Source organism: Marmota flaviventris, chromosome 11 (genome assembly GCF_047511675.1).
Source record: "Marmota flaviventris isolate mMarFla1 chromosome 11, mMarFla1.hap1, whole genome shotgun sequence".
Lineage (NCBI taxonomy): Eukaryota > Metazoa > Chordata > Mammalia > Rodentia > Sciuridae > Marmota > Marmota flaviventris.
In genome coordinates, this window is record NC_092508.1 from 63,083,546 (window position 1) to 63,102,442 (window position 18,897).

Sequence of the window (18,897 nt, forward strand, 5' to 3'; positions counted from 1 at the left end):
AAGCTTGTTTTAGGTTACCCACTTTGTAGAAAAAAAGAATCCAAAATTTTCTGTTGATTTTTGCATCAAAAGGTATGGGCAGGAATCAGTACAACCTATACACGAAAATTACAAACTTGTTAAGTAGAAAGCAGATGGAAAAGAATTACCCACAGGAATAAAAACTTATAAAGAAACTCAGACTACATGATTGCACTTCAAAACTACATAAATTAAAAGGTCAAAGAAGAGATACTAGAGTTCAGAAAGTAATGATTAGAGAACAAAAACACACAGGGAGCAGGACAAAGGAGGGGAAAGACTAAATAAGATCACAGAAACATTAAGAGCAACAGAAAAAACACACATGAAAAAGATACATGGTAATTAGGTGTAAGGAAAATTAATAAAAGCACATAAAAATTATAAAAGTGAGTATAGAGAAGATGCGAGACATGAAAGGCAAAAGAAATCTAACACATGTATAATTGCTACTTCTGAAGGAGAGAACAAATGAAATTGAAGCTATCTCCAAAGACAGAATAGGAAGCTTCATAAACAAGAAAAACTGAAAGAGATATATATTTTTAAGGGGAGTACAATTTTAAAAGTGCTGTGTTAAGGATATTATTTTCAAGCAAACAGAATAGTTCAATGTCACAAACCAATACTTAGTGTGCAAAATCCCTGGCTTTTGCCATCCAAAGTATATGATAGCTTTGATTTCCAATTGTGTGATACCACCTACAGTCAAGGAACAGGATCCAGAAAAATGTCAACAAACTTATACACATATCCCTGTTAACATCCTTTTTTTTAAAAAAAAAAAAGATATAAAAGCACAGCATTTTTGCCTCTGTTAATGCCTAGCCTTATAAAACAGTCTCAGTAAAGTAATTAAATAAGATTTGAAAGAAAATGGGTGTTTAGACTGGTTCTTTTGCTTGTTCACATTCTGACATTCTCTTCCCATTCCTTTCTAAATAATTTTTTATTTATTGTATTTAATAGATAAATATAAAATCAGACTTTTTTCCATAAGTGCATGCGTGTGCACGCATACACACACACACACACACACACACACACAGCCTGTGGACGAACTTAACAAGAAGAGAGAAAATAAAGGTTCATTGTGGCAAGTACGTGAGTTCTCATTTGCCTCCACAGGAACTAATGACCTTAAGTAGAATAGTGAGTTCTGTTGCACAGATGAGATTCTTGTATCTTATCTTTATGCTTCAAATAATTTTTCCTTAACTTATAAAAGTAGCTAAACACCAGGCAGGAGGAGGCTTAGTAGGAAGGATACTAGTAATTATTCTGTTTCTTGACCTGGCTTCTAACTCGTTGAACACTTGGTACTTTCATTTTGTTGTGATAATTCAATGAGCTATACGTTCAGGAGGAATTTCCTGCATGCTTCTGCATATAAGTCACACATGTAGACTAACACAATGGCATATGAATGTTTGTTGAACAAGTGATTACACATATAAAATCTGGCTTTACAACTGATACCCTCTAGGCTATTGTGGTAACTGAACCAGGGCTCCACCAAGATGGAATTCTAATTTAGTCCCTTTGTTACATACACACTGGCAGAAACATTTATTGTCTGCACTGTCATATTCTCATTTTTCCTCTCCTCTACTCTCCCTGCTTCTCTCCCCACAAAACTGAACTCTGAACGCTAAGCCTCAGGACCAAAATACTGTGTTTAGTTCCACCTACAATGATAAATATAACTTGTTGTCAACATCCAAAATATATCATCATATACTATTTACTTTACAGTTCTCCTTCAGAGGAGCATCCTGACTCATTAAAAGATGGGCTTTTAAAACAGGGCAGTAAGAAATTTCTAGCAGTTAAGTACACCCCATTTAGAAAAGCTTTAGATAATTTGAAAGGACTAAAACTCCTTAGATCTTAACCCTGAGTAAAGGATTAGGCATTGGCTGGAAAATGAAATGGGGATTGATGAAGAGAAAGCCTCCCCGAGTTTGGTTCTGTTTTAATATAACATTAGAGGGGGGAAACTGCTTGCCAAACAAGAAACTGTCGTTTCAAAATTGTGGAGTATGTTTTCTTTTTTCAGTAAGAAAAAGAATTCTAAACCACGAGATTGTCTTTGAAGCAGTAAGAACGTTTATTCCATGCTCTTTATTATGTTTTTTTCTAAACATCAAAAATATTTAAAAAGTTTCCGTAAGTTGAAGGGAAAGCTCTTAGTAACTATCCTTTTAAGCGGGTTTGCCTCAAACTCACTATTACCCTAGCAAATGTGATTAATAACAGCACAGCTGGTAACCAGGGCTCAGGATGAGAAGGTTAAGGAGAGGAGATTCTTTCCCAGTCAGGAGATGCCAGTCACCCAGATGTTTTAGATTTGAAGACAGAGTAGGTTCTGAGCAAGAGGGGAAGGGAAGATGTGGAAACATAAAGCAAATGAGTCCCACCATCAAAAGCAGAGGCAAGCAATAGTCCTGAATTGGTGACCAGTTGCCCTCTATCCAATCCTACAGGACTTGGCACTGCACCAAGGGTGGACAGCCAGGCGGGAGCACAGGTACCCACACTGGCCAGCCTGCTTTCTGCCTAGAGAGAAACCCACCCCTAAGCTCTGCAACTGAGGAAGGCAACATCCCAACAGCTGGAATTCCCTATCACTTCCCTGGCTCACCTCTAAAATAACAGTGAACTACACTGGCTTGTTTACTTCAGGAACTTAGCTCTTTCAAATTAGCCACAGGTATCTGACTCTAGCAAAAAGTAAGCTTCACACACTGTAAAACTCAAGAAAGCCACGCACATGAAACCCAGGCAGCGCACCACTTGACTGCCAGCACCCTCCTGAGAAGGAGCATCTGGTTCACAACCACCACCTGCACAGCTATTTTTGTTCTCTCCCCAGTCCCTTTACAATGTCACAAGCAGCTGGTGAAGTGTGGGTACTTCACAAAAGACACTTAGCATACACTGAGATGAAGGTAGGAGGAAAACAGAAGTTTACAGTCTCTCACACAGGATCAACAAGCTAAGAGAGGGATAGGCACACCAAGAACTGGCCCTGGGCACTTGCAGAATGCACTCTGCCCTGCAGAGCTCCAACCCACACTTAATAGGATGACTTTTGATTGCCTTTTAAAAGAAGCCATGAAATGTGGCACCTGGACAGAGGGGGCGGGCCAAACACCTGGATCACCAAGGACACTTCTTCCTATACCACCCTGAGTCCATCACACACAGGCAGTGACTGTGAAAAGGCCCCTGGATGGTGACCAGCATAGATTTCATAGAGTGAGCAATCAGGTAGGGTGACAAGCGTTCCAGGTTTCTCTGGACGGATGGTCATTCACAGTAGCAGTACCGGGGGTTCCACAGCAGCCACGCTCTGCAGAGGGCTAGTCATTTCAAGGCTCTGGGCCTTGGTATCTTGACATGTAACACACAACGTGAGATGGAAGTTTTCTGCTTGTTTTTAATCTGTGTCAGTAGGACCCCAAGTGTGGCCTTATATCATTGGTGCATTGACACAGGACCTGGCAGTGGTGTTCCAAAGGGAATGGGACTCATGAGCATGGGGCACAGAGGAGACATATTTCCATCCTACCTATGTGTATAATTGCCTTCACATGGTGCTCATAAAAGGCAAACTAACTTAGTCAATTTTATTGTATTTTTTTTAAATCCTTTACAGAAAATTCACCCCTTGTTGTATGCACCCAGGACAGACAGTTCTGGTACACCACTGTTGTCTGACCGATGGTAGATGGTACATTTTTTAATGAATAGTATCAATTTCCTTTCTAAGTACAATGTCTGTGATTCTATTAAACTACAACTGTACTTGAGGCAGCTTTTGGTAATTTGTCAGTCTAGAGCAGTGTGGTTTCATCTTTGCCTTACTTCTTTATTTAAAAGACAACCTACCAGAAAGGTCACATTTAATCATCTTAAAATGCCCTCCATTGATGCCTTAAAATTGGAATATTTTAAAAATTACTTACATGGCTATTTACATTTTAAATTATAAAGAGCTGGAAAAATGCCTACAGTTGAAAGCAGGTGCAAATCCCTTTTGAACTAATTTGGTCAGGCAGGTTGGCCACACGCATATCAATGAAAGTTCAAATTCGGGGATGTAGATTTGTCTCTCTTAAGGAAAAAATACATAGATGTAGTATTTTCAGTCAATTTTGAATGTTTGCCTTTTTATAAATGCTATTAGATTCAATTTCTTTTTTATTAAGGATCATATTAAGGTAGTAATCTCCTAGATTTAAAATTTTTAAAGAAATCAATAAATATCAGTCCCAAGGCTCTTGTTAGATAAAGTATTTCTGAGTTGTCTAAATATGAATGCACAACCTCAGCAAAGTACATCACATGACCATGAGGTAGATGGGGTTCCATTCTTCAATAAGCTTCCAAGGTTACCTTTCTGCCTGTTACCACTGGAAGAATGAGAATCTTCTTCAGAAGAAAATAAAATAGAAAGAGGGAAGATAATAGAGAAAGTAAACTCAAATGACTTCACTGCCAACCCTACACTGGGTCTGTCAGGAATGGATCTGACGTACATGTTGATCACATAAAGGTAAGGCCAGCGAGGTCTCATTTCTGGAAATAAGAACCCCATCAATCACGCTGGAGGCGACTGTGTGTAGGTGTGTGTGAATGACTGGGACAAACCTGAAGAACAAGTGTTCAGTGAGCTGTGCATTGTCCTCAACACAATGCACACATTATTTCATTTAATCCTCATGGCAACTCTATGGGTTTCAGGTGGAAAGTGAACTTGATTAGGTTAATTTGCTCTTTAGACCTGTAGCCAGTAAGTGGCAAGAGCAGAATGTAGCCCAGGTCTCAAGTCAACGTGATGCCAAATGTGATGTTTGCCATTTACCAGTGAGTGAAGAACTAATCCATTTTCCCTTGAGACCATCTGAAATAAAAGAGGACTTTCGGGGCAAGACTAGGGGTGGAAGGTAGATTGGGATATCAGCCTAAGGCTTCCTCCACTGAAACTCAGCTTCTTTAGAAAACTCTACCCAGTAGAAGACCATCCTCTCAGGAGCCCTCTCCAATGGCACAGAACCCAGAGGTGTCGGGCTCAAAGTGCAAACACAGTTGCCCATCTCTTGTGTAAAACCTCGCTATTAGAAATAATTTTCTGCCACCAAATACAAGCAGATTCCCTGGGCACAATCCACATCATTATGAACAGTTGAGGGGAAAAAGGCTTCAACACATTCTACTCCTTAAATAGGCACCATGCTAAAGAGATTGGTGCTGCAAAGCCTAATACTCTAAATATTTACTCTTCAACAGAACAAGCAAATCCTCCAGTCCCAGGATCAAATATATAAACAGGCCCTACTGCCTCCAACAAGCTGCACCCTCTCCCCGGGCCCCTGTCCACCCAGCACACTCAATCACATTACACAACATAATTTCTCAAGTAGGTGCTAAACACTACACTGTGGTATCAAGTATGTTCTACACAATGTGTACTTTCATTGAGTCCCCTTTAAATACAGTTTCCCATGAGTCATCCAATCCTACAGCATAGGCATATTCTCTATTCTTCAAGTGAGGACACCAAATTTCACAGAGTATGTTATCCACCGCTGCACAGATGACACAGGGGAATGTTTGAATTTAATCCCCAATTTTGCAACTTTTCTGATATTCCATTCATTCTCCTCTTAATTTTAGTTAGGAATATACATTTCTAACTAATTACAATAAACATACAAAGCAATAACATACTTTAAATGCACAGTCAACATCAAGCCTACCCAAGCACTCAAAGATACATACATACCTACTGACACACAAAGCCTTTATTAATTATCTCCTACTCTCCATAATGCCTAAAATGACTGATTGCTTTTTTTCTCAATTTTCCTTCACTCAAGCTATTGTGTCCAAACTGTCACTGTACTTAAACGACTAAGTCATTTCATTCTGCTGTGAAGTGGAGATCTATTACAACAAGCTCCACAGAGCCACTCAGACTAGCTGGCAGCTTTTACTCTGACACTGGCCAAACTGTCCCCAGACAAGATTTTGAGTGGTTTTCTCTATCCTCTCCCCCACTCCAAACTATAAGCTGTTACTCTTCTCTCCAAACTTCCCAGTGACTTTAGAGGATCCGCACCAGTGATACTGGGAAGGAAGAGAAGGAGGGAGGAGAAAGGAAAGAACAGAGTAAAAGGGAAAAATGGAGGAAAAGAAAGAAAAGATACTCTCAGCAACAGTTTCAGGAGGGCAAGGATATCTTGGTTAGCAGAAACTTCAAAGATAAGATGTGACATTTATGGGACAATGGCAAGACACAAACAAATGTTAGTCCTAGGTCACTGGGTAAAAGATTACCTAGTAAAGGAATGTATCCCTCCTGCAATTAAAAATCATTTGTATATCTCCAACCCCACCCCTACCCAAAAAGTAATAATAAAACAACCTCACAATCCAGTTCTAAGATAATACAGTCAAAACAAGAGCAGTCCATTTTAAAGGACAGAGGTGAGGGAAAAGAACGTTCTTAAAGAAAAAAACCAACTGCACAAAATATTCTCATAAATGAGTTACAGAAAAGAGAGTCTTGTACAATGAGTACATCAAAAACTACCATTCTATAATGTGCCTGGCAAAGCTTATCATCTGATTGTCTTTATAATATGCAGCTTCTGAGGAAAATTATCTTCTCCAGTATTCAAATGTTGAAATCACTGCTTACAAAAAGCACATAAAATCAAACTGAAAGACCGGGAGGCAGGACAAATCTGACCATGACCCACCCAAAGCTCCCTCAGGACTCATCTGTGGCCTAGGCCACTTGTCTGGAGAGAACTTTATCCTATTATCCTGGTTCACTTTAATTGGATTATGTCCTCACCAGGATGCCTTCTTCAATCCCGGGGATCCTCTACAACCACACCCCATGCATGAGTGAGTTTCACCCAGCTCTCCTTTTCTGTACACACCCCCTTTCATTTATTAAATTGCACTATCAATGAGGTAAGTTGTTTGTTTGGTTCCAGTGAAGTGTTGCACAGATGATTCAGGGAAATGTTTGGATTTAATCCCAAATACTGTAATCTCTCTGATATTCCATTCATTCTCCTCTTAATTCCAAAAAGGCCCCAGGATGCTCCCATTACTTTCTGAATGTTAAACCTTCCTTCCATTTCTCCTCCCCTCCCGACTACCCATGACCAATGGTTCTGGAAAGAAGAGGTGCTTTCTTACATCTGAAGAGAATTGTGCATTTTAAAAAAAAAAAGTGCTTGAGGAAACTGAGATCAAGAGGACTTGGACATGTGCTCCAACTAGAAAAATGCTATGCTTAGAAAATGAAGAGAGTTATTTCTAGTAAGTGACTTTTTCTTTTAAGTCAGTGAACCTTCTACTATTTTTTCTTTTATTGTGGTAAAATACATAAAACATAAAACTTCTAATCTTAATTCTTTTTAAGTATACAGTTACTTTTTAATGTTAAATAATATTCTATTGTATGTTGCTATGGTCTGAATGTTTGGGACCCCCTCCCCAAAATTCCTATGTTCAAACCTAATTACCAGTGTGATAGTGTTAGAAGGTGGAGCCTTTGGGAAGTGATTAGGTCACCAGGGCTGGACCCTCATAAATAGGATTAATGCCCATATAAAAGGCCTGAGAGAACTGCCTTACCCCTTCCACAATGGAGAAAATAGCAAGAAGGTGCCATCTGTGAGCCAGAAAACAGGTCCTCATCAGACAGCAAATTGGATAGCATCTTGAATTTCCAAACTGTGAGCAATAAATTCCTATTTATTAATTATTCAGTTCATGGTATTTTGTTATAGTAGCCTATACAGACTGAGACGAAAGTATCTATCACATTTTGTTCATCCATTAATCCACCCATGGACCATTAGGGTTGCTTCTAACTTTTGATTATTATGAAATATGCTGCTATAAACATGGCTAAGACCCTGATTTCAATTCTTTACAGATTTGAACCAGAAGTGAAATTGCATCAGATGGTAATTCTATCTTAATTTGGGGGGGATCATTTATACTATTTTCCATAGTCACTGTACCATTTTACTTTGCCACCAACAGTGCACAAGAGAGCTAATCTGTCCTCATCCTAGTGACAACTTGCTATTTTCTATTTTGTTTGCTTGCTTTGATACAACCAACCTCATGGTTATGAGATGTTACCTCATTGTGGTTTTAAATTGTATTTTCATAAGGATTAATGTATTAAGTCATTTTAAACTAAAAGTTTGGAAGGACAATGTACAGGAGTTAGGCTCTATCCAAGTTTCCCTTCATAAAATTATTCATGCTTTCTTTGTTTTGGGGTACCAGGGATTGAATCCATGGGTGCTTAACCACGGAGTCACATCCCCAGTCCTTTTTTATATTTTATTTAGAGACAGCATCTCACTGAGTTGCTTAGGGCCTCACTAAGTTGCTTAGGGCCTTGCTAAGTTGCTGATGCTGGCTTTGAACTCCTTCTGCCTCAACCTCAAGAGCCGCTGGGATTACAGATGTATACCACTGTGCCTGGCTAAAATCATTCATTCTTGAGGGCTCAGTCTTCTGCCCAGCCCTTGATCTTGCCTCACTCTCCATACTAAAGTCAGGAGATTGTCTACTTCATCCTCCTGACTGCATCTCTCCCACTGTGTAGAGTCTGAGAAGCTTCCTTCCTGAAGTCTGGAGAGAAATGAGGCAAAGAGAAATGGATGGGAGTAATCATATGACCAAAGAAACAGATCAGCCAAGACCATTAAGAAGGAGGAGATACTAAGGAACTCAGTGAGACCCTGTTTCTACATAAAATACAAAATAGGGCTTGGGATGTGGCTCAGTGGTCGAGTGTCCCTGAGTTCAATCTCCCTTACTTCCCCACCCCCCCCCCAAAAAAGAAGTAGGATATAATGATGTCAGCAACCACTTTCCCACCAAAAAAAAAAAAAAGGACAAACCTCATCTTCTCATCTCAATAGGAAAATATACATAAATTCAGAGAAAGTGAAATACAAGTAACTAATGAATATTTGAAACAAGTTCATCTTGAGTAATAACACATTCACCTTAGGACAATAATATTTTTTTCAACTCTCAAAGCAAAAATTTATTCAAACGATAACAATCTGCATTCTGATAAGGACTTACAAATGGGTATATCATTTCTGCACAACTATTTGGTAACTTGCATCCATCAAGAGCACTAAAATAGCACTGGAGATATGGCTCAGTGGTAAAGTGTTTGCCTAGCATGCATGAGGTCCTGGGTTCAATCCTCAATATTGAAAAAAAAAGGAAACAATAAAACTTATCCTTTGGGGCTTAGAAATGCCACTTCTAGGAAATATTCCTCAGAAATCAATAGGAAATGAGAGATGTATATACTAAAAATAGCCTAAGTCTCCAACAAATATATAGGGACAAAGTAAGTGAATATATCTGCTGTATAGAATACTGTAGTCAGTGAAAATATTTTTAAATAAATTTTATTACATGGAAAATGTTCACATTATATCATTAGATGACAACAGACTATATATAAAACCATAGAACCATATAGTGTGTGTGTGTGCATGCATGTGTGTATATGTGTGTGTGTGTGTATGATCTTATAATATTCAAACTAGGAGATCACCAAAATTATTAGATCAAGAAACCAAGTCCCAAATACCTACATTGCTATTTTAAGCTGTATAAAGTTAGGTGCATTTCCTAAATTCTCAACCCTTGGTTTCATCTGTAAAATTGGGTAAAAATGGGCAGCTACCTCACAGGGCATGGGAGAGCACTAAATGAAGTTAACCATGTAAAGTAATAAATTTAGACTAAAATTAGTTTTTTACTTTTATTTTCAAAAACTGGAAAGTTATTCATTAAAAATGGCAGTCATTAATAGCAGTCAAAAACAAAATAAGTGGCAAGCACTGTGTCAGTTTTGGAACATGTGCCCTGGGCATGCAATCATCCACAGTGTTACTAATACACTATGAGGATCACCCTCCTGTTTTCATTCATGCTACAGCATAGTGTTTGGCACAGTTAATGATGTGCCAAGAAAGAATGCAAAAAAAAAAAAAAAAAATTGCTTTAAAAGGGGGTGGGAAGAAGGAAGAAACCTAAGAGTAAAATTTTAGAAATAAAAATTCTCAGGGCATCACTAATATAGAATGATACTTGTGTTTTAAGAGGTGATCTTATTTACCTTTTAAAAAGAAAGAAAAAAATAGTTTATAGAAGCATTAAGCAACCAGCTATTATCAAACAAAATCTGGAACCCCAGTATCCTGACTCAAGAATATTTAAGAAAGGATCAAAAGAAAAATTTGAAAGTCCTGACTATAAAAATTTAAAAATCAATAGCTTTAGAAAATCTGGTTTTGCCTAGTAATGGAGGAAGAAATGTTAAGCATATGTAATAATCATTTAAAGGTTTCATATACTTAAATTCTACCACTTGCAACAAAATTTAATCAGGTAAGGAAAATATATGAAGAAAGCTTGAGGAAGGTGCACTGATGTCAGACAGAGCCAAAAGCCTAGTATGTTGATGGAAGAAATTCAAATGACACTGTGTTTTCCTTCCCTTGCTACCTGCCCTTTCCCATCACAAAAGACCAACCACTTCTGAAATACAAACTAGAGATCCAGGAGAAAACTATCTAGCCCTATCTAAAGAGATCAGATACCCTCAACAGAAAAGTCCTACATGAAATCAGGGTGTGAATTTTACAATACATACCATTAAATAATTTGTGATGGCATAAAGTTACCTCATCTACCTCCTCAGCCATTCTATGGCACTTCTCATTAAACGTAAAGTTATAGATTTTATTCCCAAATCAACCTATTATGAATAGCTACCCTGTAAATGCAAACCTCTTATTTTGCGAAACGAAAAAATTGTACTGAAATTCTGCAAAGAATACAATCCCTTTCACTTTAGGTTGTTTACCAACAAAACATCCATTGTAATTCATTTTTTTCTAGCCCAATCAGAAGCTGTAGGAGGCAACCTATGGGTGTGTGAACCTAGTTCTTGCTTCTTACACCAGACTCTTGCATAGCAGGTATCCAGTCTTAACATGAATCCTATGATCATTTGATTACCTAAGGTACATTTATCAACCACTATCAAAACCACTTTATGAAGGTTCCTCAAAAGACTAGGAATGGAACCATCACGTGACCCAGCTATACTACCCCTTCATGTTTATCCTAAGAATTAAAATCAGCATATTACAGTGGTATATGCACACCCATGTTTACAACAGCATAATTCACAATAGCCAGGTTATGGAACCTGTCTAGGAACCCATCAATGGATAAACAGATAAAGAAATGTGATATATATATGTGAATTTTATTCAGCCAAGAAGAATAAAATCATGTCATTTACAGGAAAATGGATGAAACTTGAAAACATCATGCTAAGCAAAATAAGCCAAACTCACAAAGTCAAGGGTTGTTTGTTTTCTCTCATATGTGAAAACTAGAGAGGAAAAGAGAAAAGAAAGGTGGTGGCAATATCATGAAAACAGAATGGAAATGAGTAGAATATAGGAAAGGGACCAGAGGGAGGAAGAGGGCAGGGATACTGGCAAATACTGGGAAATGATATTGGTCAAATTATATTGCTATTGTTATATTGTGTGTATGTATGAATATGTAACAATGAATTCCACCATAATGTACAATTAAATTAATGCACCAATAAAAATGGGGAAAAATTTAAAATGATATATTTACAGAATTTCATATACAGCAATGACTACATGAGAAAATAATGTAAACAAGCTGTTATCAAAAATTCTTGAAATACACCTGAAGATATCAGTCTTCTCATTACAGGGCACATTATAGGAACACGCTTCAGTAATGAACTTTACCTCGTATCCCACTTTCTCCTGGCAGTCATTTACTCACTCCTCTCCCCCAACACATTCCCTTCCCCTCCTCTTTCCCTCCCACCTTTTCTCCCTTCCCCTTCCTCTCAACTGTCCCAGAGTACCTTACCCAAGGCTGCTGGTAAGGTAAATGATGAGACAAAGCTCTCTGGCCAGACATTCCCTGTCCCACAATAAGACGGTGCTGTTCCTTGAAATTTGGGGGACAGCAGATCATTGGGGGCTGAATGGCTGGACAGCCCATGGAGTCAACCACAAGAGGGGTGACGCTCCTCACATAGCTTGGCATTCCAACAGTCACCTGTCAGGAATGAACTACTCATTTCTTTCCCAGTCAGGTGTCAGTTTTGCTCTGGGTTTCATATAAAGAGGTAGGACAAAAGGAAGTAATTGTTTCTTTGATGAATCTTTTTTGTTGGTTTTCCAAAATACTGTAGCTTTTCAAAGCAAAAATGACATCATCCCAAATGATTATGTTTACTCAAAAATACTAAAATACTAAAAACTAAGCCATTGCCTAGAGTATTTCTATTTAAAAAAAAAAAACTATTCTGAAGGGACTTATTTCTGCCTGCTAAAACATGACATTTAGCCTGCCACAAAAGTCTCATGAGATAATAATTAGTAAGCTTCAAATACAGAGGACTCACAGGATTCAGGGAATCGGGAGGGAAAGCAACCTTAGATTACAGTGGTCATTTGTTTCATTGTGTACATGAGAAAATAAGCAGAGATAAATTAGGAGGCTGCCCCAGAATGAGGTAAGTTTTGACTACAACTTGGTTGTTCTGACTCCCTATCAATACTTTCTGCATCTCTCCCTCCCAAGCTCACAAAGAAGAAAATGCATTAAAGTTACCTTTTACAACAGTGACACAAATAATTTGTTTCCAAACAGGGAATCAGCAGAACTTTAATCCCACATTTAGGAATAGCATAACAAAACACATTTTTGAAAACAAAGTGGAGTTGGAAGAAGCATTTATTAATAATTCCTAAGAATGGCTTATTGAGCTTAAACAAGCATGATATCAAGAAAAATAATCAAATACATAATAATGCTACAATAGTAAATAATATTTTGTTCTCTGTCATCAACTCAATAACATAATTAAATGGCATACACTATGATTTCCATTCTAAGAAAAGCCATTCTTTTTTTTTTTTTTTTCTTTTTTTAAACAAGAAATATTTTGCTCTGTCAATCTGGTAGTATCTAAATTGGCCCTTTTGGTCCTTGCCCAGAGTTGAGCATAGTATAAAGGCTATGCTAAAAACCACCAAGATCTGGGGTATTCATAGACTCATCCAAAAGTCATTGACCTTAGGCTGCTCCATTTTTAACCAGTCATGCTGGGCTCCCATATTGCTGTCCATATGCTGTGCAAAGTGGCATGTGCTGGCCACTAGTGTCTCCACTGTCCATACCCCAACATGGGAGTGAAAACAAAAAAAGCTGTTCAGCTTGGCAAAGCCCAATTCAATTAATTCATGAGTGTTTTTCTTTATAAAGACAAATACATAAGACTAAGAAGGTATTCAAATCCATAATTTTAGCCTTAACAAGGATATTACTGACCTCATTTAATTGGAAAGAAGAAACTTAAATGATCAAGTATTTCCTAAATAGGTTCTCAGCTTTGAAATAAAATAAAACAGTAAAAGCATAAGCAGAATAGAATCAGGAAGGAATTATTCCTATTACAAAAGCATTTCATCTTACAAAGGAATTCACAACAGGCTTCCTTAAATAATGCTGACCATTTAGAATACTGCAAAATATTTATGCACAACATGTTAAAAGGGTACTTTAAGTGGGCTCTATTAGTGATAACAATATTGGCTGACTCAGCAAAACTTAGTCAAGCTCTTGATGGACACTACTGGGATGAACACCATTGGTTGGATCACAGAATGTGTCATTTGGATTTGAGAAGAATAGAAACATGCAGAATTTTTAATTCAGATGCAACTATACCCTGAGGTTTTTTTTTCAGAGAAAAAGTGACTGAATAATTAAAGATAGGTCTGTTATAACTATAGGAAGAGCCTGGTGTGGTGGTGCATGTCTGTAATCCCAGTAACTCGGGAGGCTGAGACAGTAGGATCACAAGTTCAAGGCCAGCCTCAGTAACTGAGTGAGGCCCTGAGCAACTTAGTGAGACCCTGTCTCAAAAAATAAAAAGGGCTAGGGATGTAGGTCCATAGTAAAGAACCCCTGGGTTAAATCCCTAGTTAACAACAAGAAAAAAAGAAAGAAAAAGAAAGAAAAGAAAAAAAAAAGACAACTATAGAAAGAAATAAAGTAGCCACTCCTCCAGAAGTCAGTTGCATCCTATGGTACATGTGCCATACTGGATTATTATTCTGAACATGAATCATAAACTTTCACTTCCCATACAGGCCATTAAACCACATTAAACCACTTCTATTTGGATCAATGGCCCAAAGGAAATGACCAACTGTCTACATACCAACATGAGGACATCTGCTATGACTGATGTTTGGAAAGCAGCTGACCCCTGTGTAAACTCTAAGTCGATTCATGGGGTTGTGCAAAGGCAGATAAAAAGGTTTAGGAAGAGGGAAAATGAACTTCCAGGGGGGCTGGGGTTGTAGCCCAGAAGTAGAGTGCTCACCTAGTCCCTGGGTTCGATCCTCAGCACCACATAAAAATAAATAAATAAATAAAAACAAAGGTATTGTGTCTAACCACACACAAAAAAATTAAAATAAATTTTAAAAAAAGAATTTCCAGGCTTCAACTATAGCATTAGTGTTTGTTTCTTTGTTTAAAGATAGAATATAAATACAAAGCAATCTCCATTCTCTAAAAATATTTTCCAACTTAATGAACAGCCTAGAACTACACCATGGAAAAAGAATGTCAGGAAAATGCAGCACTCTGCATACAGTTCACCAGCTGCCATGCTTTTGTTCTTCCAAACATAAAACTGAAGATTTCTTTCAGATGCTTTACTACCTAAAAATTAATCCAACCAGAATTTATCAGGTAAAAATTATCAGATGTCATTCAGCAATTGTGTATGAAGCCCTTACAATGTGCCAACACCAAACAACCTGCTGGTCCTGAGAATCTGCTTGTCTTTGGAGAGACTGCAAGATTAGACATGACTTCCTATTTTCTTCAAGTAAACATAAGCTGTAGGAACAACTCTTAACCTGCAAATACACCCCCTTTTCCCCTATAAATCTCAGTACTGGATAGGATCAATGACAAGTTTGTATCAAATTCCAATCATTTTAATATGGAGGGTCTTCAAACTGTTCCCTTTGTGCATGTCCATTTCAGCATGGGAAGAGCTGATAGTTCTGACAACAATACTGCCCATTGAAAAATACATCTTCCTTGAACAAAAGATACTTTTTTTCCCCATGAAGCTTTGTTGCTATTTCCAGCAACAAATGATACAATTGATATATTCTGCAGTCTGCAGTAGTGGTTTCAGGCAAACAGGATACCAAAACAAAAAAAAAGCTTAAGAAACAAAACCAAGGTGAGTTGGGGGCAGGGTAGAGAGGTGACATGGAAGTGGAAATTTGTGGGGTTTATTTCGTTTTTAAGGTGCTGTGATCAAACTCAGGGTCTCTCAAATACAAGGCAAAAGCACTCTACCACTGAACTATTCTAAACCTGGAAGTGAGAATTTGTGATCTAAGAAATTCATGGTTTCCTTTATGAATGGGAAAAGAGGAAAAAAAGGGGAAGGTGATGTTTTCAGTTATGAAAAAGACAGAAGTGTGGGCCTCTGGCTAGGTTTTGTTTCAATAACACCCAGAGAATGCACAGCAGGCAAGATCTAACCTATTAACTAAGGCTGATTTCAATGAGAGTAACACAAGTTTGTTCGTGATACGATGGAGATAGCCAACCAAATTGAAGAATTATACCAACACTTATATGACAATTCTTTAAATTATTTTAAGTGTGTTCTGGTGCCAAGAAGAAGTTCATGATTATTAACAGGACACGGATGTCAATTTCATATGGTCATTTTGCAGGCTATGCACCTGTACTGTCCTAGCCTCTTATAAGGAAACTGCTAATAACATGGAATGTTATTGTCACCTATTTCCAAAGACTGAGGGCCTGATGTTAAGTATCACACATGGAAACCAAAAAGCGACCAAAAGCCAAGGCAACCCTGGAGAATACTTCTGAAGCATATTCCCTACAATCAGTAGCCGGAGTGTAGATCTGGAAGTGTGCGCGGTTCCTCCTCGCTCTGGGCCGCGCGTCCCGAACGTTCCTGGCTGTCAGGTGGATGGAGCTGAGCTTTGGCAGGGAAGCCCAGCCTGGCAACGCGGATCGAGAGGGCCAAGCCTCGCGGAGTGCGGCGCGTCCCGAGGCCAGCAGCCTCTCACCTTTGTTCCTTCAGCTGCCCTCGCCGCCAGGAGGAGAGAGACAGCTAGAGAGGAGTGCGGGAGGCGACCCTAATGCCCCGCAGCCCTCTCCGGCGCCCTGGAGGAAATCCGTAGGCAAGCCAGACCTTCTCAGGCTCCCAGAAAGCAAGTGAGGCAGAGAGGTCAGCAACCCCTCCCGGAACACAAAGGTTGGGCGGTGTGGGAACGAACGGCGGGGCACGGGGCCGTGCGCCACGGAGCACGCGAGTGTGCGTGTGCGCGCGAGTGTGTGTGTGAGAAAGAGAGTGTGTGTGTGTTTGTGTGTGTGTCTACGCGCGCGCGCGTGCAGGGGGAGGGGAGGAGGTGCTCCTGCCCTTCTTACCTCTCAAAGATAAGCCGCACCATGAAGATGCAGAAGGCCAGTGGGAAGGCGAGATAGAGGTCCTCAGCCTGCGGGAAGGTGGCTTCCTCCGTGTTCTTCAGGTCCGCCCAGGTGACATTGTGTGGGAGCCAGAACCTCTCGTTCCAGAACCAGGCTAAGATTCCTGCCATCTTGCTTTGTCCACCCCTGTCCTGCGGCTCCCGCGACCCACCGAGCTTTCCTTAGCGCAGGGCGCTCAGGGATGAGCGCCGGATTGGCCCCGAGACTGCAGCCGCGGCTCCCGCCAGCCGTTGCTGCCGCCTGCTTTGCGGCCGCTGCTCTCGAAGGCTCGCGGCGAGCCCCGGTTCTCTCCTCCCTCTGGCCGCGCTGGGAAAGGGGCCGCCTCGCCTGTCACATGGCAGCCGGGGCCGCTCGCCCTGATTGGCTCGCCCTCGCGTCAAGCAGCTAGGCACACGCGGCCAGCTCGCCCACGCCCGGAGGGCAGGGCGCAGCTGCTGCGCCCAGGGCGCAGGGCCGCAGCTCGCGGGAGTGCTGCCAACCCTAGCGCTCGCCGATCTCTCGCTTTGAGCTTAGGACAGTGACTTGGTACCGGCCCCCCAAAATCTGCCTCAGCCCCCAAGTTTGCTTGCACATGCTCAGAACGCCGGTTCCTGCCCCACTGTAGTTTCAGGGTTCTAGTCCACTTTCCAAGCACTGGGAGGCGACGGGGAGGCTGGTGGGCACTGAGGCTGAGCTTGGGAACCTTGGGAACCGGCCCTGCGCTGAAGGAAGACAGCAAAAGAAGAAGTAGGGGGCGCAAAGGCAAAGGAGACAGAAGGAAAAGGAAAAGGATCATTCACTCCAGCGATTGGAGAGACGGGTGAAAATCAGGAACTGGGACAAAAGATGGTTTGGCAAGAGATTTCTGCCTCTGCTGCAAGCCTGTCTTTCCCCCATCTTTGACCTTCTGGCTTATTATACTATTGCTTCTCAAACCAGTTTCTTTTATTTTGATTTATGAGGTGGCACAAGAAAGTAGGCACTTAATTGCTATGATTATTAATTGCTGTTTGATGGTGGTAATAATGATGATGGTAAGCAACTCTAGCATTCTGTAATTCTACCCTTCTCAACTAACCTCTCTGAAAATGCTGCTGGACCACATTTTGACTTGGCAGATCATGAGACAACCTCCACTATGTTTGCCAGACTCATTATTTCTGTCTTTTGAATCTAAATCTTTAAGGCAATAGAACTGTGAGGCCTAAAGCAGGTTCTTACACTCCCACCATGCATTGGTGTGGGTTAGTGCAGTGACCTGTGTACACCTGCTTCCAGGGGGTACTTTGTTCAGTTTTCTCAGAATCATTCATTTTCTGCCTGATTCTACCACAATTTCTACTAGTCCTTTCCAATGTGTAGGGAGGGAGGGAGCGGAGGAGAGGTGTCCACACAGACAGACAGACACACACACACACACACACACACAGTTTGTTACTCTTCCTCTCCCTCCAGTTACCATCTTTTCATTCCTTCCCTTTAAAATGGTCTGAAGAATGGTCTATACTGCTGCCTCTAAATTCTCTCCTCACCATTCTCTTTGGCACTTTCACTTGAGCATTTGGCTCCCTGCACTACTCTGAAACTGTTCAAGGTCACCAGTAATCTCCAAGCTGCTAAACACAAAGTTTAATTCTTGTCTTAGAGCGGTCTGCTTAGACTAGGTGGCATGAACAACAGATATTTATTTCTCACACTTCTGGAAGCTGGAAAGTCCATAATCAAGGTGCTGGCATATTCAGCATCTGGCAAGGGCCCTCTTCCTGGTTCATGGATGGCTATCTTCTCCTTGTATCCTCCCATCATGGAGAACAGAGAGGAAGCAAGCTCCTTTTCTATCTTCTTATAAAGGCATTAATCCTGTTCCATGAGGGCTCTACCTTCATAAGGTAATTACCTGCCAGGTATTCCATCTCCACATACCATTACACTGGGGGCTAGGCTTTCCACATATGAATCTTGGGAGGACACAAACAAATCAGTGTATAACAGTTCTCAACACCTCTATCAGTAGCTTTTGGTCTAGTTATCAGTTCCTATCTCTTAACACATCCTTGTCTTAGCTTCCAAAAACCACCCTCTTGGTTTTTCTCCTGCCTTCTGTTCCATCTCCTTTCTGGTTACTCCTCATCTTCCTAACCCTTAAAAGTTGGACTCAGTCTTTTGTCCTCCTCACTTTTCTAACTACTCATT

At 40.2% G+C, this 18,897-nt stretch overlaps 1 protein-coding gene across 2 annotated transcripts in view; it reads right to left on the bottom strand.

Moving 5' to 3' along the window:
* Cers6 (ceramide synthase 6) overlaps positions 1-17,013 on the bottom strand; it is a 290,656-nt gene extending 273,643 nt beyond the window's left edge. For both annotated transcript variants that reach the window (XM_027946114.2, XM_027946113.2), the window contains exon 1: positions 16,666-17,013. In XM_027946114.2, coding sequence (XP_027801915.1) covers positions 16,666-16,835 — 170 coding nt within the window. In that variant the 5' untranslated portion in view covers positions 16,836-17,013. The remainder of the gene's footprint in view (positions 1-16,665) is intronic.
* Positions 17,014-18,897: the final 1,884 nt, after the last annotated feature.